Raw genomic sequence first — 26,462 nt, 5'->3', positions numbered from 1 at the left:
CTTCAGGTGTCATGCATCTTAAAAGGTTTTGGTGTCATTTTTTACTGCTCAGTAACATACTTGTGCTTGTTTTTATTTTCATATTTTCTGCAGATTTTTTACAAGCTGGATCAAGCTTTCAGTTATGCATCATTCTGTAAACTAATTACCAATTAGTTACCATCCTGCATACTAAAATAACACTTCAGCTTTCTTATTTTTTACTACCGTAAATAAAAGAGCAAGTTTTTCTTATTTTCCTTGACAATGCAGAATGCTTGGGCTTCACACAAACAGAGAGGGCAAGATTTGCATTTTGTGCATCGCTCCTGAAATATGCCAATAATTTTTTTATGTATAGTAGAAGACATGTTGTTATGAAATCATGACATTTCACGATTACATAATTTCTATAAAGTTCTGATCTTGCAGTTTTGGACACTTTTCATGCCTGTAAATGCTCAATATGTTCCAAACCTCTAATACTTGGTTTATTGCCCTTTAAATGAACCTGCTTGGACGGTGCTGCCACATTTTCCCTTAGGTAGTATTATAAGCAACTCTGATGCGATGCTGCTAGAACACTTGTGATCCAAGAATGACCTTATAATCGCAACTGCATCCTTGTGTAAGATTGAAAGCATGACAAGTTTGGCAGATTGGACAAAGGAAAAGGTCGGGAGCACAAGTAAACATTCATATGGCATATACACACATTTTGCTGCGCAAATGTGCTGCTTCTGTGTGCTTGCACTGTGCCCTATAATATGATTATCCAGCTCTGCTGCCGAATAAATAATTAATGCAATTAATAATTGCTTGTGGTTACCCATCGTGGTAACTTAGCGAATAAGGTGTTGGGCTGCTAAGCTCGAGGAGGCAGGTTCAATTGCCAGCCATGGTGGCCACATTTTGATCGGGACGCAATGCAAAAACACCTGTGTACATACATTTCAGTGCATGTTAAAGAACTCCAGGTGGTTAAAATTATCCAATATCCCTCACTACGGTGTGTCTAATAATTCTAATGTTGTTTTGCCACATAAAAGCACAGCAATTAATATTCATTGGCTGCGTTTTTCTGGAAAGTTATTTGATGGAAATTGCCACGAGCATAAAAAATCTGTACCATTTAACTACCTTTTCTTGAAATGAGTAAAGTCTAAAACTCGTCTGAGCATTCAATAATCTACCTGTTATCTTGGCATATAATGCATTTGTTCTATTTGCAAGCTTTACGGTATCTTGCTATGAAACACTTCAAAAAGTGCCATATCACCTTTGATTTTATAAAACCCAATTTCTGAAAAAGTGCCTTGTCAGTTTTTAAGGTGTGCTACTGCATAGCCCCTCAATTTTCAAGCATGAATATTCCGTGAAATTGCCTACTTGATGTATTATGTCAAACACGACAAGCATGTTATAGATGAGCATGTCGTACATATTAGCACCTGCCATCCTTTATGAATTTAGTGCCCTGTGTTGCCACATTTCTTGCTGAATATTTTTTTTTGCATGTGTTCACAAACTGAAAAATGTTCGCAAAATTAGCAAATATGATCCCTTCTCATTTTTTTATTGCTTTTTCATTTGTTGATTTTACTGAAACTTGACTAAAACTTGTTTCGGAGAGGTTCTACTTCTTAAAAAAAAAAAGGTTAAAATGTACAGATTAGGGGAGGAGGCTTTATTTAGGCTGTCCATTCTCTCCGCAAAAATTCTCTGGCATTGGTTTTAAAAAATGGTGTGTCTGGTATGCAACATTTAAGCTGGGCAGATATAGAAATGTGCCGCTGTTCTTTAGGCCGCTTCTGGTGGGACCTGAAAAATGGCGGTGAAATTTCCTAAAAGGATCTGTTGTAGTTTGTGAAGCATTTATGCATGCAGGTGTTGTTCTGTTACATTGTTATAACACTAGTTAGTCAACATTAGACAACGGTTAGTTAACATTAGTTAGTGTTGGTTTTACGCAAGTAAATATGTAACTTCATAGATTACTGTTCTGGCCTCTTGAAAATTAATTAATGTTTTAGTGTATATTTTGTCTTGATTACAGTCTTGGTGGATATTTTGTGTGCCCTGGTTTATGTCACTAGACAGTTTCCTTTCAAAATCTTAGCTTGGGAAATGTTCTTTTTTTGGCACTTATTCAGAAAATGACCAACAGGGTACTACTGAAACCCTGGTTTGCGTACTATGAAAGGCTTTACATTACAAATTTCTTACACACTGTTCTGAAATATGCCACACACTTGTGAGTAGGCCTTTTGTAGAACTCGCAGCACTCGTGTTAGTAATGTTGTGTGAGCTATAAGCTAATCCATCATACATAGCTGCTTTAGACTGTTTAACAGACCTGGTTTGTAGATTTTTGTTAGTTGTCACTTATGCAGAATTAATAGATGTAAGGCTTGTGCTTCATTGTTTTTAAATTTACAGATTTATTAAGGCAAATTATTATATGTAATCCGTGAAGTAACTGTAGTTGTGAGATTCCATCTTGTGGTGAGAGGGTCGCATTCCACAGATGATGCCTGTGCACATATTTTAAAAGCCGTAACAGTTGCACTAGTTTACTACCGCGATCACTAGAAGGAACGGTGGTGCTATGGTCACAGAGCTTCCATTGGGAAAAGATGGTTACAAACCTGGATCTGTCTTATCTTCATGCTTTTGATATAATACATTCTTGTGGGCTTTGTTTATTACAGTGTTTCTACTTTCAGTCACCAAAGTTTTGAAGCAGTTGTGCTTTTTTAGATGCAGAAAACAAAGAGATTCTTCAGACTTTCTGCAAGTTGTTTCAGTTAATATAACCTCAATACCTTATTGAAAATAACATACGTGCAAAGTCGCAAGGCCGTAAGAAGATAGATTAATGTTCGGGCAAGTCCACATAGTAGACTAGCCGCCATTGGCTGGTCTGAACCACCAGTGCTTGCAGAGTTCCTTCTAGAAAGTTGAAACATTTATGATGATGGGCAATCTTATGGCAAGCGAGGACAACTTTGGTTGCATTGCAAGAAAGAAGTCTTTGAGAACACATTGCTGTTTGCTGCAAGTGTCTGCAGTTGTCAAACTAAGTGGGTTCAAAGACAGAGTAGTAGCTGATGTTCACTGGTGTTTCTTTGTTCTGCTGGCATCACCTGTACCTTCCCTCAGGCTTAAGAATGTTGTTGCACCTCTGCATGCCCCAGCTTATTGTCTATTTTATTGCAACAATGCTTTAAAATTTCGTTCGTTTCCACGCAGATTTCAACATTCTTGCATCAGTTGAAGTGCCAGGGTATCGCATAATGGGCCACCTGGCCAGTGAGTGAACCGGCTCGCTCGAGTGTGGGGCGTTGGTCGTCCTGCTGGATCTGGCTTGGCTTGGCTGGCCATGGCCTACCTCGAGCTGAACGTTGAGCAGGTGAACAAGGCGGCCGAGCTGCTCCCTTACGACACTCAGGACATTGACCCCTTGGCCAATGTTGTCGATCCACGGCTTGACATCCGTTCTTCCAAGTCTTCCGCAGCTGGCTCTACTATGCCTTTTCTGGGTATGGGACACCAAGCTCCCTCTGTTTTTTTTTTACAAAACGTCTTTGCTTTTTAATGTTTCTGACATCCTAGGTTAGGTTCTCGATGCTCTGCTGCAGTGCCAGGAAGCGGAAGCCAAAAGAAAAATTCGTCTTCTGCGTTAGTGTACGAATGGCATGTTCCATTACACTTGAGGCTGTTTCTTAGCCTTGAACTGTTATTTTGACACCTAAGCAGTTTTAGATGTTTCAAATGATGTTCATTACTCATTATCAGCTTCAAGAAAATGCAACATGGCTTCACTCGAAACGTTGCTGTTGTGATGGTAGCATCTTTTTCAAAGCACATGCCTCCCAGGCATGTGCTTTGAAGTCAGTAGCGCTGCTTTACCCCACCACGTTTCAGTAGTATATCATTGCTTCGCAACATATATCTAACACTAATTGCACATCTCAACAGTCATGTTTTCAATGCCCAATGATTTTAAACCTTTCACTGCGGCTGGCTTTTGAACCTCTGTGCAGTCAGCTTTCTTTCACTTGTCCATTCTCATTGACTGTGCCATCAGCGACACCACACAGTTGCTTGATGCTCTTTGGTCCTCCCATGGCCCTTTTTTGAAAAAGAAAAAACACACACGCACACATAGTATGCATCAATACTCTCTTGTAAGTTGAAGCAGTCTTGATAGGTACATACCATCTATACCATTAGCTCTCTATACCATTTATAGACATCTCTCAACATTGTGTGAAATGGTGTGACATATAGTCCGCGTGCTATTTTGAAACTGATTATTTTCAACAAATCACTTATAAAATGTTACTGCTAACTCTAAATGAAAAGGGAAAACAAAAAAGCAGAGAGAACACACGCCAGAAAGGTAAAACGCAACATGCAAATGTTAAAGCCCCATTCAAATGCACGTACTGTGCAACAGCACAAATTGAATGATCGTCAAGCTTATAAAAAGTGTAAAAGCAAAACAGATACCAACAAAGAATACTAATTCTGCATTGTTTGCAAGAATGCAGTGCTTTCTCTGTGCGCGCAACTCAAAGTAGGTGGCCGTGCCCGACAGAGCGCGACTTCGGAAATTGCCGGCACAACATAGGCTTCCTTCATGACAGACCTCATTCGTCTCTGGCACTAGTTGGAATAATGGAAGACATATGCATCCCATTTATTCAGTCATAATTCAACAGCTGTTAATACGTCAGTGTGGAAAATTTGGTGTCACTTTGGGTAAGCGGACTTTGCGTCGTTTGCGTGGTTCTCAGCTATTCAACGAGATAAATTGTTGTTTGGAATAATGGATGCTAGCGATTCAATGCTGCTGGAAGTGCTCGAGATTAGTACTTGCATATTTATAGGGGTAATTACCATGGCATCAAGAAATATAAAACATTCATGAATGAAACACGTCCTATAGAACTGCTTGGTTTTGTTGCACACGCAGCCTCTTTTCTAATTCGGTGCAGTGCATGTGGTGCAAATGTTTGTTAGCGATGGCTGCTAAAGTTGAGAATTCCAAAGGCAGGACACTAGCAGTTGATTCTGTTAAATGTTTTAGGCGAGTGGACAACTGGGACCAGCAGTAGCATTTAACAAAGCTGCTCATGGCTCCAATACTGTTGACTCCACTCTGAGCAGTAGGAAGGCAGTGCGGATAAAGCACAGAACATTTCTCTTCACTACAGTTAAAATAACAGTGTCTAAAATTGTGCATCAGTAGAACAACCAAGCACTACACTTTCTTGTTGTTGTTGTTCTTGTTTGCTTTGACAAGTTCTTTTCTCATTTATGTGTTTCATGGGAGATCAAGCAAGTAGTGTTTGCTATATGCACTTGCCACTGACTACTTCACAGCAGGTACCACATTTTTATACCATGCAACGCCCTCTGAAATAAATAAATAAATAAATAAATAAATAAATAAATAAATAAATAAATAAATAAATAAATCATATTTTAGAATCAAATATTTTATTTATGTAACACAAAGTGTCGCGGTAGTAATGCTTGATTTCTTTGCCATGGATGTCACCAGAGCTCTCTTTCATAAACAAAAGATAACTTCTCACTCTTTAGTGCAGCAGTTATGTCTAATTTTGGTCATGTCTGCGCATGGACAGGGCTAAAACACCCTGCTTGGCCATACTTTTCACGCTCACAGAAGGTACCGTTTCCAAAATTAGTTATTCATAGATGGAGTTTTTTATGCATCAGTCATGTTCTCAGATATATTGTAACAAAATGGGAAGTTTAGCTGGTTGGTGCATACTCATTTCCTGAAGAAAACCAGCGCACAAATACATGTACACAAAAAAGAGCGAAGACTCACAGCGCTGTCTGTCTTCCCTCTCCTTCTTGTCAACTTTTTTTGTGAGCTGTTTTTCTTCAGAATGTTCTTAAACTTTTGTAACCTTGGCAATTCTGTAGAGCAGACAGGAGAAAGAAAGCTCTACAGTGCTTTGGTGTCTTTGCCTGTCAGGTATGCAAGTAGTTGGTATTAAAGACCTGAAGTCCTTTGGTGACCATCCACAATCATGCTGATTAGTCAGAAAAGGCTCATTACATGGAAATCAGTGTATACCTGATATCTGTCTTGAACATTTGTGCACCCCTCTTTGAGTGGATGACCATTTTTGAGCTTGGCGATTCTCAGGCCCAGTCTAAATTGAGCTGCTGCTCCAAGCCAGTTTCTAAATTGTTTTTATTGATTGGAAACAACCGCTCAGAGCTTCATGTTGTGGTAAATTTGGGTCCATCAAAGAGGGATGTGCATACAGTAAATGCTAACATTGTAAGTAGGTAGTAGCTGCAGGCCATGTATCAATTATTATGTGTACCTGTAACACCTGAGAGAGCCACTTACGGATACCCTGGGGTGTGATACGGGGATGATTTTCTAAATGGTTCATTCATTTTCTTAGTGAAGTGACAGTACTAAGACTTGAAGGAAAGAAGGTGAGTTTTAAGGGCTCGTTTTTCTTTGTTAGACACAATATTAATGATAACTAACAGACAATAATGCCAAGGAAAGTATAGGGGGTGTTATTTGTAGTAATTAGAATATGAATGTGAAGAAAGTAAAGTGGACGAAAAGATAACTTGCCGCCGGCAGGGACCAAACCTGCGATCTTCGAATAACGCGTCCGATGCTCTACCACTGAGCTACGGCGGCGGTCATCCTCACGTCCACATTATGGGGTATATATGCGCATTTAAACCCTAGGAGTGTTAGTCAGTGCCGATCGCAGTCATGATGGCGAGTGTGGAATGCTCTTTTTCTGCCTGTTGGCGTCACGTAGCACGTGAACTAACAGACGTTATTGTCTGTTAGTTCTCATTAGTACTAAGACTTGACACACGGGGCACACAGCACTAAGACGGGCAGATGCGACTTCTTCATCAGGATCATGCGTGTCCCGTACGCGCTCTTTGTGCTGTCCTGTTGTGACCTGAACTCACCTGTTTGACAAGTCTCCTCTAGCTCACATTTTTGCCTTGCTGCCGTGGCTTTACACTTTCTTGCATGTCATTAACTCTGCCAAAGAGAGCTCCGCCCGTATAATTGAAAAGATTTGCTAATTATCACTGGTGGCTGATGGGAATGTGATACCATTGAGATAGAGGAACTGTCGCATCACGTTGGTCCTGGACCTCACGGAAGTGAGCTAGGAAATACATGTGTTAATTCCTTGCCACCCGATAATAATGGCAAGTAGTGCTTTATAGAGGGTGGGGTGAAGCAGCGCTGTGTCTGTGTGCTTCATTCCATTGTCCCGTCTTTGCGTGCTGTTTTCACGCTCAGTGAAGTAGGAGTTCTTAAAGGGGTCATGAACCACTTTTCCAAGTAATGATCTAATGGCCTCAGTATCGGAGTGTATTGCCTCCCGAATCGATTGTCGCAAAAATTTCTCGAATCCGTCAAGAGTCAGCGGAGTTACGGCGGTTTGGCGCACGCTCCCAGCGCTTTCTCTCTTTTCTCGTGCCGGCGAGCGCACTGGAAGCTAGACAGGGAGGGATGGCATGGGGGAAAGAAGTTACGCCAGCGCGCGTCATGAAACGCGATCGCTCTCCCGCTGTGATTCGCTTGCGCGAGTGCGGCTACCGTGTACTGAGGAGTGCGGCGCCGGCAAGTGGCGGCACCCCGCGGCAAGAAGCGCATCTGATCCGAACGCCGCTCTCGATTTACGTCGGCTATCGGCCAATAAGCATGCTATGTCTCTTGCGACGTACAGCGGACAGACGCCCCGCCCACCGACGAGAGTGAGAACCGGCCTCTGTTTGAAAAGAGGGTGCCTGGGGAAACGGCAACTTCGCGCTCCGCTTGTGGCCATTACGCGGCGCGCACGACTGTAATATTTGGCAGAGCAGTTCATAGCCGTGTCAGCTTTCCGCAGGATGTGTTTTTTCAATCAGCCCAAGGGGTGCTTCATGACCCTTTTAAGGCATGTAGCGTGTCCTGTTACGGGCACTAACCATTACTTATTTGAGGTACCAGTTAAAGGGCCAGTAAACAGGCTCCGAATTTTTTTTTTTCACATTTCCCAAAGAGGCTCGCCAGTTCGTGCAGACAGCGGCGGCGATCACATTTTATGAATATCACAGCTCTGTGTGGCGCGCAGACGCTCCATTTCCAAAAACGATTCTCGCGCCCCTCTGTAGCGCCTGCCCAATTCTCCTCGTCCGCGAATCCTCCTCGTTTGTCATTTGGTCCTCTGCGCTACGAAACGGCACCTTGGCCCTGCTGTGACGCGGTTTTGGCCGCACATTTACCGCGCTTCTTCACCACGTTGCTAGGGGGACCCTAGCGCTGCACTCACACGAGCAACATGTGGAGGAAGCCTTGCTCAGTTGTTGGCTGCGTGCCGATGACATAATTGCTGACGTCGTGTTACGTTGCCGAAGTGGGCGTAGTCACAACAGCGGGCTGCACCTACCCCTCTTGGCTGCTGAGAAGGGTGGTAAGGCTGAGCGAGAAACCGAAACCAGCCAAAGCGGGTAGTTCTATACCATGTAACTTCCTTATTACAGCACTTATTTGTAAAATTCTTGCAGCAGCATGTTCACATTGTACAAGTGCGCGGGTATCGCTTCATCACACATTTTGGTCCTCGGGGTTGTTTACTGGTCCTTTAAGATTATTCTGCAGCATAACACCTAAAGTGTTCTGTGTTCAGTAGTCCTGACTCAAATGGCTCTTGGATGTCAACGTGCTGTCTAATGTTTATAATTACCATGTGCCATCTATCTGGTATGTCACTCGGTGATTGTGGCTAGAACCAGGGCATCTAGCATAATGTTCTGGTGGCCTGGTTGTTTTCGGAAAAGCAGAAAAAATATTGTCATATTCCTTGCCTTTCTTACAGTAATGCTGCATGAATTTGTGCTCATTTTTCGGTGACTACACTAACATGGGCTTTGTTGGCTTTTTTCTTTCTCTCCTCATTCTCTCTTCTCACTCTCTTCTGTCCCTGCGATTGTGTCTTTGCTTGTTTTGTCCGTCCCAGCCGAGTCTGAGCAGAGCCGACGATCCAGCGTGGCTAGCTCGGCGGGAAGCACGGCGGGCAAGGCCCAGGCACCACCTGGGCCCCCGATAGGTGCCGCAAGTCCGGCCACCAACGGAACCGAGCAGCTCCCAGCAGCTTCGCCTGACGACCCGGTCTATCCAAACATCTCTCCCCGGGTGGGCACTCTCACTACTAACAGCCTGCTCTTGCATGTTTTGAAGCACAGTAGAAGTGCTCGATAATTACTGTTTAGTAATTTGAAAGCAAACGGCTGGAATAGTTGTCGGATTGGCATTGGGCCCGTCAGTGATGGGTGGCTAACTTCTCGCACTGGTTTGCTTCCCATCGCCACACCTACCTTGGACCCCCAAGGTTATGCCTAACCAGTGCTGCTTGGTCAGTGAGTGCGAAGTACCAAATCTGCAGCTTAGTATTGAGCCGGCACGAATCCATCTGCAGCTGCTCTATGGCTCTTCAAAAAGCTCAGAAACAATCTTGCTACTGAAAGTTAGAGAACAGGGGACAACTATAATTGGCAGCAATTTTCTTGATGGCTGCCGCTTTAAACAACACCGTGGTGCAGATCATCACTGAAAAAAAAAAGGCCAAGCCAGGCCCTTACAGCACCAGAAACTGCAGTCACTATTTCACTTGACTCTTTCAGACACCACCTATGAAGAACTGTCCGTCAATACGTCAAATCGATATGACGTTGTTTCAAAGCACTCAGTATTCTATTGCAACAAAAATAATGTCATAATATGCTAAGTTATGTGTGTTATAGTAATTGCTTTGAATTAAATTGTAATTAAAATGCTCCATTTTTGCATAAATAGAATGAAATCTCAGGCTAGAAATATGGCGCAAATTCTTTTCCGGCTATAACCATGTTGAGCAAACAAAAATTATACTTTTGTCGTGGCTCACGAGAAGTGGCACGTCGAACGACTCGTCAAATGTGGTAGTGCCTTCAGCAGAGTGATCGTATACAACAGCAGACTGCAAAATGAAGTTTAACAAAGACACATTGATTACTCAAGAGGTTCAGTTCATTCAAAGCTCAATGTATCTTGCTCTTTCTTAGCCCCTAGTCAATACAAATAACAAAAACAAGTGGTCTACACAACTGTATACATAACGTCTCAAAGGGTTATAGGCAATGGTGGTGCCACAGTATTGGTATGTGTGTGTAACTCAGCTACTGCAAGAATCTGTTGGTGACATTAAATGAGTTTCCGGTTCTTGGCTTGACTTAGCCAAGTTACAACAGTACTATGACTCGCCTACTAAAACTTTAAACTCTTGATTATAATTGCTTGTAAATTTTTATTTGTTCCTTTTGAATACTTTGAAAACTTTGAATACTGATACCTGAGCTGAAGGGAATGTCCAACAGCATAATATTTTATTGAATGATGGATAATGCAGAATAGTATTTGCGCAAGCCCATTTAGGTGGCTGCAGTTACAGAGGACACCTCTTTCTGTGCTGGAAACATGGCATTTCTGGAAGTATGTTAACATTATTTGAGGAATTGGGCTTGGAAAACTGTAGTGGGCCATGTTCGCATCTTCAGCTTAGTACTAAAGATGTGAGGCACAGTTTGAGTCTTTGGTGGCAACTCTTGCACGACATGGCACAATGAAAGCACTTGGTAGCCGGCACCACTGCGAGTTCCTCTCAGTGTGTCACAGTGAGGAGAACAAAAGCAAGCGTGGCCTTCGTTGCAGCAAATAGTGAGCTTAATGTACATATAGACAGTTTCTCTCGCCATGCCTGTCTCAACTGAAGATTGTGATAAAGAAGTAGGTGAAAACAGCACTGCATCGAATGAACTACCGATATTACAACAACGAAAGCTGGTCATAATAAGCATGTAATTAAAAAAGTTAAGCATATTTTGTTGACTTTATGAAAGAAGTAACAAAGACCAAAGCACTTATTACGATTGCAATGCGTTCGTTGTGCAAAGTAGGGTACATAGTCTTATTGAGCCTATACTGCGAAGTGTTTGTTTACTAATTAAACCAATGAATGAAGTGTTGCACACACAGAGGTAAACATAAACAAAAGTCACTCAGTGACTGCAAAACACTGGTTTTCAGAACGCTGGCATGACGAACTTTGTAAACGGAGGTGAGCAAACGCATTGTGTTGCCTTTCGCTCGTTGGAGATAAGGCGAGCTATCTCATTAGGCACGCAATCAAAGAGCGCACATAGTGACAACCTTTTTGGAAGTGCCGCTGATTACGCACTTGCGAGATAGGACACGTACTGCCTTTTTCAGCCGTTGCTGCATGGAAGAACATTGAGATGCTCCCAGCTGGGCTGACTAGAGGAAGAATGCCTTACCTCACCCCTGCATCAGCCCTTTTACAGTGTGCGCTTGTATTCACGCCCCCTCCCCTTCCCTTCACCATAATGGCACACTCGCCTCAATCCTTATCATAATCAGTCATTTATCATCAGCCTGCCTGCATCCACTGCAGGACAAAGGCCTCTCCCATGTTTCTCCAATTAACCTGGTTTTGTGCTTGCTGCAGCCCCCCAAACTTCTTACTCTCATCTGCCAACCTAACAGTCCTTATGCCCCCTCATAAACAATGTGTGAAGACAGCACGGCATGCTTTGCTTTGGTACCACAGTGTCATCATCATCAGCCTGACTATGCCCACTGCAGGGCAAAGGCGTCTCCCATGTTCCGCCAATCAACCCGGTTCTGTGCATTCTGCTGCCACATTATACCCACAAACTTCCTAATATCATCTGCCCACCTAACTTTCTGTCTCCCCCTCGCGTGCTTGCCTTCTCTTGGAATCCAGTCAGGTACTCTTATTGACCAGCGGTTATCTTGCCTACGTGTTACATGCCCTGCCCATGTCGATCTCTTAATCTTGATTTCAACTAACATGTCCTTAACACCCATTTGTTCCCTGACCCACTCTGCTCTCTTCTTGTCCCTTAAGGTTGCTCCTGTCATTTTCCTTTCGATTGCTCGCACAGTGTACCTATCCTTAAGGAGACATCATGCAGAGTGTCGCAGCAGCTTCTTTTGCAATGTCCCCATAAAATACTATCACAATAACAATGATTTGGCATGAAATGAGTTAATACGTGCATGCTCATTAAATCCATCTGTCCGGCTTTTGCAGGTGGCGGAGTACGTGGCGACTGAGAATCCGACACTGTGCACCCAGGTGGCCGAGTGCATCGAGAAGCACTCCCTGGTGCACTCGCCGCGCCGAGCGCAGGCCGCTCCGGCCAGCTCTGCGACTCCCCGTTCACCGCTCAAGTGCATGGCACAGGCAGCCGACGCCCTCGCGGTCCAGCAGTCCACCATTGGTAAAAGCGATGGCAGCTCTGTTGGATGACTGGTTCACTCCTTAAAGTCGTTCATATTCCCTGATGACTCTTTAAGGTTATTCAAGCTGCTGGTATTTTTATGAACGGAGCGATAGCTTTTCTTGTTTTATTCTCGCCTTTATTTCTTGACACGTCCAACCGTTATAAATGCTGACAAAGGTTGGTTACCAGCCAAAATGTCGAGTTCTAGATGACTGCACTGTCGAGTTATAGGGCAACACTAGGTAGGTAGTACAGCACCAGACTACCAGGCATCTGCCTCTTATTGTTGTTGCACAAAGACGTTATTCTTACTAGGCCATGAAGCACTCAAGGCACATGCCCAAGGCATGCTACTTACTAAGCCATGAAGCACTCAAGGCATGCATCGACCTTGAACATGTGCCTTGTGCTGCTGCTAGAAATTCAGCAGCGGTCTGATTTATTCAGTAAAGGTACAAACATGGTCAACTAATGAGGTGTGCTTTAAGAAATGCTAGAGTTATTAGGCAATAATATGTAGTGGTTTCATGGCTGCCTGCCTTATCATTGCAGTAGAACAAACTCGCAATGCACTTCACTAAGAAAGAAATGAGAGGACATGGACTTTGTGTTTGTTTTACCGGCACAGAGTTGCGTACTTAGTGTGCACTTCCTTTATAATGTTAACGAGTAATAGTGTTGGGCTTTGTAAATCTTAAGAATTTATGATGAATTGTTATGGATGATGATACATGTGTGCTCTTTCAATAGCGACTTGTCTTTATCTTCGTCTGCAAACTACTCTAGTAGATATTCATGTCTCCTGTGTCTATTCTCACCCACTATGTTTCTATATTGTTTTGACGTAAGCTCATACGTGCTCACCTTTGGCAAGATTAGCTCTTTTTCTAGCGAAGCTTGTATTGACTGACCTGTCTAGCTGGTGATGGTGTTCCAAAAAATCCTCCTCACCCACAGCTGGTGTGCACCAAAGAAATAATAAATAAAACAAAATAAATGTTTTTTCCGGGGTGGGGATTTCAACCAGGGGTCCCCCCAGTCCGAAAATGAGTGCCTTGAACACTAGGCCATGTGCCCAATGTGAACTGAAGTGAAGCATATAAATGCGTTCTACCGACGATGCAAAAACAATTGGGGAACAGTAGACTTGCTGTGGGGGCTTCATTGAAGTATTTCATGTTGGCAGACTAGAAGCAATCTGCTGGACAATACGTAAGATCGATAACAGGAATTGCACATTTCAGGAAAATTCCAACTTCGAGAAAATTGAATTCCTAACCCGTGTTTCTACGGTTGCATGATGGTCCTTTCGTTGGGTCGTTCTACAGGCTGACAGACTCTGGTAAAAACATGAAAGACGTCATGCCAATGACGTCTTTCGCGCAAGCAGCCACTTGTCGCGCGAGCAGCCACTTTGAACTTTGAATCTAAGGGCGCGGTCGCGATCGCTGGCGCGCGCGCTATCTCGAAAGCCATTACAGCGGCTGGCTCGTATACCCTTCTATGCACTGCGCTCTCAACGCGAAGTGACTATGCAGAGAGCATCTCTCCGTAGAGCGGCCGTATTCTCTTACGCCAGCGTTTTGTAGTTACGCGAGATCGGACACAAAACAGTTAGCTGCCAGCCTCACTTCGTGTAGCACTATAATTTGTTGCTATTGCATTCATTGCTTCGCCCTTGCGGTGAAACTGTGGCTTTTTTTTTGGCTGTCTTATTACAATGTGCTGATGGAATCAATTTAATTTATTTACAACTCTTATGATATATTTATTATGTTCTTATTCTTGAAGGTGAAGGTTATTACGAGCCGCGGCTGGTCTTGTCTATAGTGTTTTCTATACATTTTATGTGGATTAGCATGCTGTGCCCATTCATTTATTACTTTAATAAACAAGACTTAACTAAATGTACACGGCATTTAAGTGCGGGGCTCCGTTCTCAACGTGCTTGCAGGTGTCCCCCTGAAGCCATCTGTGCCGACCAAGGCCATCTACCAGGAGTTGGTTGAGTATCCCCCAGAGAGCATCGTGGCCTCCGTTGACGAGCGCACTTCCTGGCTTCGCACCATCCTGAGCAGTCAGGCTGCCGCCAGAAATCACGTGCAGTCTCCCCAGAACGGGTCTGCCAAGCCTAACCCCCTCCTCCGCAACCAGTGCACCATCACCCGGAGGGAGCTGCCTTCCGTGCACAACTGGAGGCGGCCCTCCGAGGAGCCTGGCTTCGACGCGGACAACTTCGACTCGGCCTCCATGTGCTCCGAGACCGAGTCGAACCTGTCGTGGGTCAGCGACGTCGACGACGAGATCAGGATGCTGAAGTCCATGATGGTGCCGCGGGCTTCCCAGTTCGCCGTCCTCACCGCCCGAGAGAAGACGGCGACTGGCACGCAGACCGACCAGCTGTCCTCGACTGGTAGTGTTGTGGCTCACGTCGGCATTGAAACGGACGAGACAGACCACTTTGCGATCTTGAAGGAGAAGGTCCACCTCGAGGGTGAGCTGGACACGCTCCAGGGAGAGCTGGGCCGGCTGGTTCAGGCCAAGTCCGAGCTGAAGACGCGGGCTGCCGCCGCCGAGGCCCGCTGCCAGAAGCTCGCGGAGGAGAAAGACGCAGCCGTTCAACGGGAGGCTAGCTTGCAGCAGGAGCTGCAGACGCTCAAGATGGAGTCTGTGCGCTACGGGCGTGTGGTGGGTGACTATGACAGCCTGATCCACTCCAAGGAATCCGAGACAGGCTTCCTGCACGACGAGGCCGCTGTGCTGTCAAACGAGAACCGTGAACTGAAGGTCGCTGTAGAGGAGCTGAAGGTGGACCTGGAGTCGCGTTGCGGAGCCATTGAGGGACTCAAGAAGAAGATTGCCGAGATGCACGTCGAGAGCCAGTCGGCCGTGCGTGCCCGGGCCCAGCTGGAAGCCGAGAATGCAAGCATCCGCAACCAACTGCAGGTTAGTGGCTGAAAGCCTAGACTCTGACCATAACACAAAGAAACAAACAGTGGAAGGATGCTTAGATGACTTGCTGGCTAAACTGCACAAAGATGGCACTAAAGAAAAAGAAGTGACAAACAGGAGTGCAGTGTTTTTAACTTCTTTCATCCCGTCTTTTCACAGTTTACCCTTATAACGGAACTACAACAACAAAATAAAAGGTTTAGGTTTGCTAATCTTAAAGGAGCACTGACATCAAATTTACGCATGTCAAGATTTTTGCATCCACGAATAGTTATCTACCCCCTAGTAGCGATTCGCGACCGAAAATGCAACTGAGGGACGAATAGCTATCTGTTTTATTGATTTATATCACCGGTATCTAGCACGATTCAAAACGGCCTGCAAACCCGCCAGTTTTTAGCACTGGCAGCGCTCCCTCGCGGTCGACTCCAGACCGCGCCCCAGTTTACCACTTGTCCACAGAAAGCAGTGACGTGAGGATCAGCTGCTCAGCTAACATTTCGTCTGCTAGGCGCGCACGTTCAGTCATGCCTTGTCACCAGCGTCACCGTCAAAAGTATCGACTTGTGTTGAAGACGACATTCTGGAACTTAGAGTCACCGCGACACGCCGAATCATTTTCGCTTCGACCCTTTGCAAAACAGCGATTCAGAAATGGACACCATTCCAAACAGCAACGAGGAGGTGCCCGGGGACACACGCTTGGGCCATACTCGCTGGTGTGTCTCAATTAGCTATATCCGAGAATTTTAGCGTGCACGGCATTCCGGTATACGCAAAGGGGTCTACGGAATATCGGCATAGCGAATGCACACCAGCGGAGAAATAAAATAAGATAGGTTTCTACAATAACAATTCTGTGCTTGCCAGGTTCTTCTTTGCGCCGCCAGATGGCCCCACCTATCCGGCCTCTCATGGTTACGGCTCCAGTAACCCGGTATTACGCTAGCACAAGGAAGTCCACGGACGAACTAACATTCCCTATTAATGCTACATGCGTGTTACTTGTTAGCGATGTTATTTATCTATAGGCTACTCCACTTTGATAGCTTGTGGTCGTGTTGGCGTGTACCGTACGTGTAATGAAACGCCACGCACTTTCCGCTTTTTCCGCGCCTCGACGAGCAGGTCCGCACTACGCAGCGGTTCCCCGACATGCTGGCACGTAGTCGCTCCGATTGATTGCACTCGCGCTGTGGAGCACACGATAAATTAGTCGATGCGACACGATAAATCGCAAGCACGGATCGGGACAGCAAGGAGAGCCACTGGCTGGAAGTGAGAGCGTCGCCTGGCGTCGGCGCCACAATAAATACACTCAGATCGGCGACGTCACTGTTACTAGCGTATTGTCACTCAGGATGGTATTTGCGGAATGTATCACACCTTACACGTAGCACTAGTGTCGATGTCGCAGCGTGATCAATCTTCTGTTGAGCTTTTGTACGCTGTTTGCCCTTGAAATAAAATTACTTCCACGTGATGGACGCCATTCAAATTTGGCCGAAAAGACCTATGCATACCGAGCAATCGAATGAATGGCACATCTCGACTTTAAAATTTGATGTCAGTGCTCCTTTAAAGGCACATTGTTTACCTCACATGCAGTTAGCAAGATAACTCTAGCTCTTTCTGGAAAATGCATAAACAGCTTATGTGATGACCCCTAACTGGAAACAAGGAGCTTTTAACTTAACCCGCAAGCAGTGTTCTGAAGTGTTCACTGCCATTTTAACAGCACGGAACTTCCATGTGTGGTTAGATTGGAAGACAAGTTCTGGTTCTGGCCACACTCATTTGCTCCATAATGCATCCTCAACACATAGTGCAAATATAATTGCAACTACAACAGAGTTGGGTGAATGCAGCAGAGCAGACAAATGTACGCTGAATATTTATTGCAAAGTGCGACAAAGTGAGCACTCCGCACTTGGAAAACTCTCTAATATCCAGTACGTGAGAGATGGCAGTGAAGGGGCTAATTGGCGTGGAGGTTTGGGCTAGCTGGTACTCTATTGCACAAGATATTCACCGCGTGAAAATTGCGGTTGATATCTTGTGCAAGGGGGCTAATACCTTGATGCATGAGGTCGGGCATGGAGCTCACTTATAGAAAGGTGAATTAAACTGTAGAATTAGTTGCGGCTCAAAGAAGCATGTCCTTCTGAGAACGCTGTATTATTGGAACACCATCCCAGTGTTGCCCTTCTTGATTTCTTTCTTTGAGAGTGTGCGCACATGTTCTCTTTACCATGTGTCTCGTGGAGGCATGCATCATAGTGTTGCAGAGGCAAGAGAGAGAGAATAAACATCTTTATTTGAAAATGCACTACACCTATGCATGAAGGCTACCATTGCACATTGCAAAAATGAGTTAGGTTTCCTAACAGACATCGAAAGTGCCACTTTCTCAGTGCTACTCATGAGTCACTGATGAGATTTCCTTGTTGCAAACACTCTCTCCAGAGAGTTTTAGTACGTCCAGTATACGCATTAGTGTTAGCGTAATAATACAATGCCAAACTACACCAGCAGCAAATTAAATAAAACAAAATGTTATTTACTTTGCTACTGGTGCAGTTTGGCATTTACAGAGCTGTAAATGCAATAACAACTTTGCGTTTGCCTGGTCGAGCTCTACGCCACCAGATGGCGCCACCATCCCAGCCGCTCAGTAACGCATTGGTCTGCAAATGGTAAAAAGTTTACGGACAAACTTAGTACTCTCCACTGTCCTCACTGACCACGTGCATGTCAGTTACACACCTTTGAAACTTGGCCGCAGGTGATCGAGAAGTCCAAGGACTGGTTCCGCGATCAGCTCCACGAGAGTCAGCAAGGCAGGAACCAGCTGCACAAGGAGCACGTGGCCACCCAGGCCGAGAAGATTGCACTGGAGAGCACAGCGGAGATGCTCCGAGCTGAGAACGCACGCTTGACTCAGGAGCTGATGGAGGCCCGGCATCGTTCCGTGCGGGACAAAGAGAGCCTCATGAAAAGGCTCGAGGACATCGAAGCCGACCTGCTCGAGAGGGAGGCCACTCTGTCTCGCGAGGCCGCTGAAGCACAGCCTCAGCAGGTAATAGAGGTTTTTGTAATTGTGTGCCGCTTGAAGCTTGATACAATCGAAGCCAGATTGACAAAACAACATGTACTGAACATGTATTGAACTTGACTGGGATTACAAAATAGTTCCACATATCGATAATTTTAAAGCCTATGTAAAGCTTGTTTGAGCATTTGGCATGTCCTGGAGTCCCATGAGATTTCGAAATATATGAACTTCCTGATTTGTTTTTTCCAAGGCTGTTTCGAAGGCACGAAAGTTTGCTTGTTATTTATTTATTTTTCATCCATGCCATTTTGGGGAAGGCATGTTTCGGACAAGGCGGCCTTTTGCATTCTTGAAACACTGTGGTGGCGCTGTTTCCAATTAATAATGGCAGCATCTATGTACTAGTATGCCTCACTGTATGGCAGTTTGTTCTCTCTACTGCTGGTATTCATCACTGCAACGCAGTTGTATGATGCGGTGAAACTTACTAAAAGCAAATTCAGCATGATCTAGTACAAATGAAATTATTCCTACTCGAACCTTCTTTTGAGATAGGAATGTTGCTTATTTCAACTCCATGCCTTGTGCTGATATTCAGTAGACCGTTTGACAGCACCTGCCAGGACAGTTCTGGTTTGTCAGCGTTGATATAATCAATGTGACACAAAATGTGATTGCAATTGCCACTCAGAAGGTCACTTGCAGGGGTCAAAAACGGAAGTGTATGGGGATTTGATAGAGTTCAATATATGCTTAGTAACAAGCTATGCGTTTTGCATGGGATTTCCAAGGGAACGTTACAAGTGTTCAGGATAGCAAATAATTCAATGTATCTGTGTCTAACTGTTCTACGATGAACATGATTGTTTGTCCAACACCTAGGGCAATATTGTTGGCATGCAGTGTGCAATCTGTTCTCGGCCTCTTCACAGCCCGTTTCCGAGGCAAGCGACCTGTCCAGCAAGTTACGTGTGGCCGAGCTGGAAGAACAGCTGCGTTCGGCCGAGTCGAGCCTATCCGAGCGGTCCGCAGCCCTGTCAGCACTGGAGCGGGAGCGTACGGAGCTGGTGACGGAAGTACAGCGACTACGACTGCGACTGAGCGACAGTGAGCTCGGTCGGCGTAACCAGGACGAGCTGCTACGGGAAGGCGTGCAGAAGGTCCGGCGACTGCAGACGGAACTGGCGGCCAGTGAGGAGCGAGCCACGGAACTACGCAACCAGAAGGCAGCCCTCGAAGTGGCCTTGGCTGCAGCCAACGAGGACAAGCGCGTTGTCGGCGAGTCGCTGGGTACCCTGACCGAAAACTTGGCCCGGCTCGAAAACAACTTCAAGCTCATCCGCACCGAGCAGGTGGCCAAGACAGCGCAGGTGAGTGAGATTACCAGCTGTGCCATCTTTGACAAATTGCACCAATGTGCACCGGGGCACCCCAGCGCTACGATGATTGGACGTAACCTGGGCACCACAGTGTGCACTGGTGTGATTTGATGAAGATGGCACTAGTTTACCTTATCTGATGGTGCTAGCTTAAGCACAACCAAGTTATGGTAGAAATTTGGTAAATTACTGAGCTTGCGCGTATACGTCAAGCCTGAGCTTCAAAGGTCAGTGCACACAACCATAAAAAGGAGTAAACTGCTGTGATGCAGACAACTCAAAGCAGTGGAATTTCTAGTGGAATGCTCGGTGAAGCACCCAGATAGCTCAGTTCGTCGCCTTTTTATTAGGCTTGCAGACTAGCGCCATCTGCATTGCTTTTTTATCCCTAATGTATCGCCACCTTTGTGACGTGCCTGTCACTACAGCTATAGACACACTGGACAGCAGCTGTTGCAGCTTTATTACATGCTTTATTACACTGAGTGAACGTTTAGTTGCTAAAACACATAATATTGCTCATGGCCATGTGATTTACTAATCCTTTAATAATCGTCGTTTTGCTTGCGAGTTCAATACTTGGTAGCAGTGACTGTATTCTGATATGGACAGAATGAACAGTTGCTCTTTTATCATGCTTTCAGTGCACGTTAAAGAACGCCACGCAGTCATCATTTTTCCGAAGCCCTCCATTACGTGTCTCATGGGCACTGCGTTGCTGTAACACAGCCAACTTCATCCATCACTCAAAAACCCACTCTTTCTGCGGTTTCTCTCTTTTTTGACGTTACAGATCGACCAGCTGCAAAGAGAGAAGGCCTCGCTCGGCGAGCGCCTCTCGGAGACCGAGACGGCCCTGTCGCTGGCAAGGAAGGAACTCGCGTCCCGGTCTAATGCACAATCTCAGGCTCAGGCCATGGAGGTTAGTCAGCTGCGCAAGCAGTACAGTGACCTACAGAATGTGGTGCGTGTCCTCGAGGCCGACCTCAAGAAGGCTGCAGCTGAGGCCAGGGAGGCAACAACAAGGCACGGGGTGGACAAGGTGAGGGCACACTAAATGCTGCTTCCATGACTACCATCATTGCTGAGAGTTTCGGATGGGTGCACAATATCACCAGACACACTTGTTTCATTGTTTAAACATGACTGGGTTCCACTGACCGAAACTTAAATGTGCCATCAGTCAGCGTAAGCCAAGCATAAAAGTGTTGGTATGTTCTATTTTCTCAAACGTTGTCTACTTTCTGCGCAAGAATAAAAGCCGTGTGCATTCTGGAATTTGCACGAGCACCAGCAATAACGCTGAAGTGTACAATGACACATGTATAAATGGTGACGTGCTTGACTGACAATGAGATTATCGACCACCGACAACCATGCTCATTGCTATCATTGTACTGCAAGTGTTACTTGCTTGTGCTATGGGTGTTGCTTTTGCTGGGCACAAGTTCACCCAATAAATAACTTGATCTTGATCACTTTGATTGCTTGGTTGTTCACTGTCCATGTGACAATATCTTAAGGGGGTGCAGTATTGAAGTGGTGTTGCGCGAGACAGCTAGGCATACAGCAGCCATCTTAAGTGTCATTCGAGCTCTCACGTAGCCAGGAAAGTAGCTTCGTGAAGACGACATCGGAGACAAATACTAAAATACTGGCTACCTAACTTTCCAAACAATATGGCCGCTGAGCAGAAGGCTCGGGTAGATCATCTTGCGTGCATGGTTGTCTGCACACATATAGACCCTTTCTCACAAGTTTAATGTAATCTGCACTCTTTTTCTAATTGATTAAAACATGAAATTTAAGAAATCACAAATTCGTTTGTTTATCTTAGTTTTCCCTTGTTGACGCTAGGTGATGTCACGTCGCATAAAAGTCATCAGATGCGCTGCATTACTCGGACGACTTGGGCTCGATGCTATCTTCCAAGCTGTCAGTGTAGGCTGTCTACAATGCTGTCCAGAATTGGAGCTCAGCCTAAGCGTGTGCCTAATCTTGCATTGCCTGCCACATCGACGACTCACAGGAGAAGCTGCGGCAATCGGAGGAACAGCTGGAACATGCCGAGGCCGAGCTGGAGACCCTGGCACAGCGCAATGCTGTCCTGCAGAGCCAGCTGCACGAGTCAGCTCAGCGGCTGGTCCGGGAGGAGGCTCGCCGAGTGGCCAGCCTTCAGGAGCAGGCGCAGCTGCACGACCCCTCCACCTGGGAGACGCGTGTTCGAGAGCTCGAGCAGACGCTGGCCACTCGCGAGATGGCCACCAGGTAACTGACCCCTCTCTCTCCTGGCTTGCGTTCAGGAAAGTGATGCCCAGCCAGAAATGGCAGGACAGTTTTTGAAAGTCTTGCACTTTTACAAGAAAAAAAAAACATGGGATAGCCAGTACGTCCAAAAGTGTACTTGACTTGGACCAGTTGGTACAGCTGCAATGGAAAAAGGTTAGCACAGTTGACTGGTGACCAAAACAGCGATACCATGACTGGAATTTGAAATGCTTGCTTCAGGAGAGGCTGCTTTCTAGGCTTGTGCGATTAGTAAACTTTAGGTTCGAAGTGAATTCGAAATAGAGTGATTTTGTCGAATAATTTCGAATCGAACTCAAATAGTATATTTCACATATTATAAAGAAAAATGAGCATATTTGTCATGACCCAACGAACCTGCACAATATTTTTTTTTAAATTGTAACAAGGCATGTGCAAATGTTATTCTTTTTGGTTCAAAGGAAGTGGAAGCAGCTTTGAATAGTATAGCAGGATTTGATTTTCGGTACAATGCAAGTATAAAGGCGTTTATTGACGGCACTAGTCGACGAAGCACAACGGCGACAGTCAAGACAGAGCGCGGACTCTGAGCGCGAGGAGCGTGCTGTCAGAGAAGAGCCGAAGGGGACGACCCACTAGAAAGTGCTCGAGAGGGCGACCCATTACAGACTTCCAACGCTTCGCTACAATTACCCCGGGTACGAAAAAGGGAGCCACCTGGCGACCTAACTGCTTGTCACTATGAGCGGGTCATGATAGGGCTTCAGGCGCTCCACATTGACAATGTCGCGCCCTCGACGGCGCATGTCCGAAGATGGTTCAATGGGCTCGATCAGGTAGTTGACCGGGGATGTGCGTTCGACGACACGGTAGGGTCCGTCGTACTTGGGCAGCAGTTTGGAAGAGAGGCCAGGTGCAGTGGTAGGGACTGAGAGCCATACGAGTGCTCCAGGGCGGAACGTGGGCGCAGAAGTGGAAGTCGAGGACGTCTTCGATGTAGCTGGTAAACGACTCACCAGTCTGCTGAGCTCGTTCACGTAAACGCTGTTCGGCTTGCAGTTTACTTACGGCAGGTCGGCCAAACACGTTGATGATGGCGGTCTTGAAATCAGACCACGTGAGGAAATCGGTTGCGTGGTTGTTGTACCACAGGCTGGCCACACCCGCGAGGTAGAAAACCAGGTTGCTCAGCTTTCCTGCCTCGTCCCATTTGTTGGGTACGCTCACGCGCTCGTATATCGCGAGCCAGTCCTCCACGTCAGTGCCATCCGCGCCGGTGAATATAGGAGGGTCGCGGATGCGGGGGGAACCGGAGCATGGTGTCGGTACAGGGGGAAGCGTTTGCTGGGCGGCGTCTTGAGGCATGGTAGAGGGCACTGTACGGGATCGAAGCGCCAGGGGCATCGAACGGACCGAAGCTGGTTGGACGGCGCAGCACTCTCCACCAAATTATAAAGGCGTTTATTGACGGCACTAGTCGACGAAGCGCAACGGCGACAGTCAAGACAGAGCGTGGACTCTGAGCGCGAGGAGCGTGCTGTCAGAAGAGCCGAAGGGGACGACCCACTAGAAAGCGCTCAAGAGGGCGACCCATTACAGACTTCCAATGCTTCGCTACACAAGTGATAACCTGTAAAATATGTTACGTTTTAAAATTTACTATACTTAGAGCATATAAGCCACTATAACAAGCTTTTAAACTTTAAAAAAGAGGAATCGATGTGCGGGTAATGTGTTCATTTAACCTTGAAGTGGGGCTTCGTGGCAGTGGAGTTTTTCTTGGAAAGGTGTATTCACGGTATAGCACCTCTTCACTGCAGTGAAACCACCTTTACAGGGGGATTAAAAGCAGAATAATATACACCTATTTTTCATTTCAAATACTTCAAAACTGCCAATAATTTAAATTTGAATACTGTATTATTCGTTCGAATATTCGAAGTGCTCGAATATTCGCGCAAGCCTACTGCTTTCCACCGGCCACGTCTGCTTGAAAGCATCGATCATGCCTGTCACTTTCGCTTGCTGGAGAACAAGATGCCGCATGTTGTTATTTTCCTGCTCGACTCATCAGCTGCTTGCGGTGCACTTTTTCAATAGCAGATGTACAGGCTTTTTCACACTTAGGGGAAAACTCGAAGCACATGGCAATGCGCTCTGAGTTTTCCCCTAAGTGTGAGACAGCCTGTACATAATTAGAATGAAATTGAAGAATGCTTCCAACAGGACAAAATTAGGATGAGTCTGTCACCATGTCTATTCGTCGACTTCACCTCATCCTGTCTGAAGTGTTGTTCATTTCTGTATCCCAGACTTTGAGAAGTACATAACTAGTGCAAGAAGATATCAGAAGCATGCATGTCACAGTGCTAGACTTGAACTGGATTTTTACCTTAGTGCGAGGTACAACTCACAAGGTGTTAGAATCCTGACAAAAAAGGAGAAACCTCCACTCTCCTTCCTCCGGCCCCTTCGTTCTCTCACTAAAGGCACGTTCACACCGAATGCGTGGCACGCAAGCAGGCAAGTGGATTTTCAAAGCGGACAGGCAGCGAGGGGGTGTGGCTGTTCAGACCGACCACATTGCCTTCTGCCCGCTCCACCACGGGGGCAGAGAAATCCACCAATCCACGGTGAACGTGTCGCCATCTTGCGGCATTACGCGATGCGGTGCGCTCTGTCTCGGGCCCTGATTAGCTACGGCCAAAGCGGCCAGCTTTTCCGCGCGGAGAAAATCGGTCCGGGAGCGATCCGGGCAAGCGGCCGCGGGTTTTCTGCTTTTGCAGATAATCCGCGTCCGCTTTCCGGATCCACGCTCGTTGTGAACGTGCCTTAATATTTCCTCCTTTCCTCCACATTATGGGGGATGAAACTCTGCATGCTTTAGATGTTTCTTAAAAGTACCTATTACTTGTGGCTGTGGCTAGGGCCATGTAGCGCACACCAAACACGTGTTTGAATATGAAATCTTCTGGCAAGGTAGACACATAATTGACAGGACGTGCATTAGTTTTCCAGCATGAAAGAAGTGGCCACATTTCTTGACACAGTGTAACCTTCTGGTGAGACACCTGTGCAGCAAGGGCCACAATTGAAGGGAGCAAAGATTCAGCATTCTACCTTAAAAAAAGTTTTGAAGTATGAGATAAAGGCCCATAGATTAATATATTACGTCAGATTAATTATATCGGCCATCTTGTTTTTGATAAAAGGCAAATAAAAGTTCCTGCAGTATTGTCTTTATTTTTGGTTCAATGTCCTTTTTCAGCATCGGACCTTTCTTGTATGCATTCTTGAATCTGTCACAACCTTCTGGGAAGATCGACAAATTAGTGCTACCCTCATTATGCAGTAATATTTTTGGCAATGCTAACGTGACAGTGCGAACTGGCTATTGTAGGAAGCAGCGTTGAAGATTACTAATACTTGTCGCTGGGGCCAGTTGATGCATGCTGTGGTGGTTACGAGTCTTGTGTATTCTAGCCAGCATTGAAGAGAAGGATGTGTTGATGCCGTAGAAAGCAGGTTCACGTAAAAATTTTTGCACGCAGACTCCGACAGAATAGAAGGGATACAGACAACACCCAACACACAACACAACTCCTTTCTTCTTAGATGAATCCCTACCGGCTAGTACAACTCTCCATCGTTCAGGCACTTACGCTGTCTGCTTGCTTGTTCGGTGCAGAGAGCAGGAACGCATGCACAAGTCCAACATCCGTCTACTGACGCGCAAGCTCCGCGAGAAGATGAAGGAGCTCAAGCTGGCTCAGGTGCAGCTGGCCAACGCGGAGTCGCAACAGGAGGAAGACCAGCAGCGGCGGAAGAGCCAGAAACCGGTCAGCCAGGAAGTCCAGACCCTGGATCAGCCGGAGAAAGCCAGTGCCGAGGCTCAGACCGATGCGGCGGCAAAGATCCAGGAGGAGCAGACAGAGTTAGCTGAAAAGAACCAGGAATTGCTGCTGCAGCTTGAGAGGGAACAAGGACGGCTTGCTGGTGAGCATTGTCTCTTCTTTTTTCGTCGTGTGGTTTCATCCAGGGCTGCTTTAAGGAAATGTGTGGTGATACTGAAGATACTAAGAGAATTAAAAAAAAAATTGCAGTGCTCTTGTGATTGATCTGATGCCTCAAGAGCTCTTACTAACAAGTGAATGACAGTACTCAACGAGGAGAACACACAAAAGACAAACGACATTTATTGCACCTCCTCTACAGTGAGCCAGATAACTGGTGTCCAACAAGTGTAGCGTGCCAATGGGCTGCGCTAAGGAATTGACTAAGTTGACTCCGTGAATTAACAGAGCATGCTGACCCACCATGCAAAGATACCGAGGAAAATTAATCGACCAAGCTCTTCTATGTTACTTGGTTCGTAATTCAAGCTTGATAATGGCACGACAACAAATGCATACATATGTTGGCACTTGCCTCGTCCTTCATGC

At 45.9% G+C, this 26,462-nt stretch overlaps 1 protein-coding gene across 2 annotated transcripts in view; it reads left to right on the top strand.

Annotated features, from left to right (window-relative positions):
- The window catches only part of LOC119390510 (golgin subfamily A member 3), a 54,377-nt gene that overhangs the window by 4,011 nt on the left and 23,904 nt on the right, over window positions 1–26,462 (top strand). Inside the window, exons 2-10 of one of the 2 annotated variants that reach the window (XM_037658123.1) lie at window positions 3,232–3,521; window positions 9,021–9,196; window positions 12,174–12,363; window positions 14,321–15,312; window positions 18,104–18,397; window positions 19,306–19,743; window positions 20,546–20,794; window positions 21,782–22,020; window positions 25,709–26,016. In XM_037658123.1, the coding sequence (XP_037514051.1) occupies window positions 3,362–3,521; window positions 9,021–9,196; window positions 12,174–12,363; window positions 14,321–15,312; window positions 18,104–18,397; window positions 19,306–19,743; window positions 20,546–20,794; window positions 21,782–22,020; window positions 25,709–26,016 (3,046 nt within the window). In that variant the 5' untranslated portion in view covers window positions 3,232–3,361. The remainder of the gene's footprint in view (window positions 1–3,231; window positions 3,522–9,020; window positions 9,197–12,173; window positions 12,364–14,320; window positions 15,313–18,103; window positions 18,398–19,305; window positions 19,744–20,545; window positions 20,795–21,781; window positions 22,021–25,708; window positions 26,017–26,462) is intronic. The other variant, XM_037658124.1, reaches the window with a different exon arrangement.

This window comes from Rhipicephalus sanguineus, chromosome 4 (genome assembly GCF_013339695.2).
Source record: "Rhipicephalus sanguineus isolate Rsan-2018 chromosome 4, BIME_Rsan_1.4, whole genome shotgun sequence".
NCBI lineage: Eukaryota > Metazoa > Arthropoda > Arachnida > Ixodida > Ixodidae > Rhipicephalus > Rhipicephalus sanguineus.
Note: the sequence above shows the minus strand (reverse complement) of the source record. Positions and strands in the feature narration are given on the sequence as shown.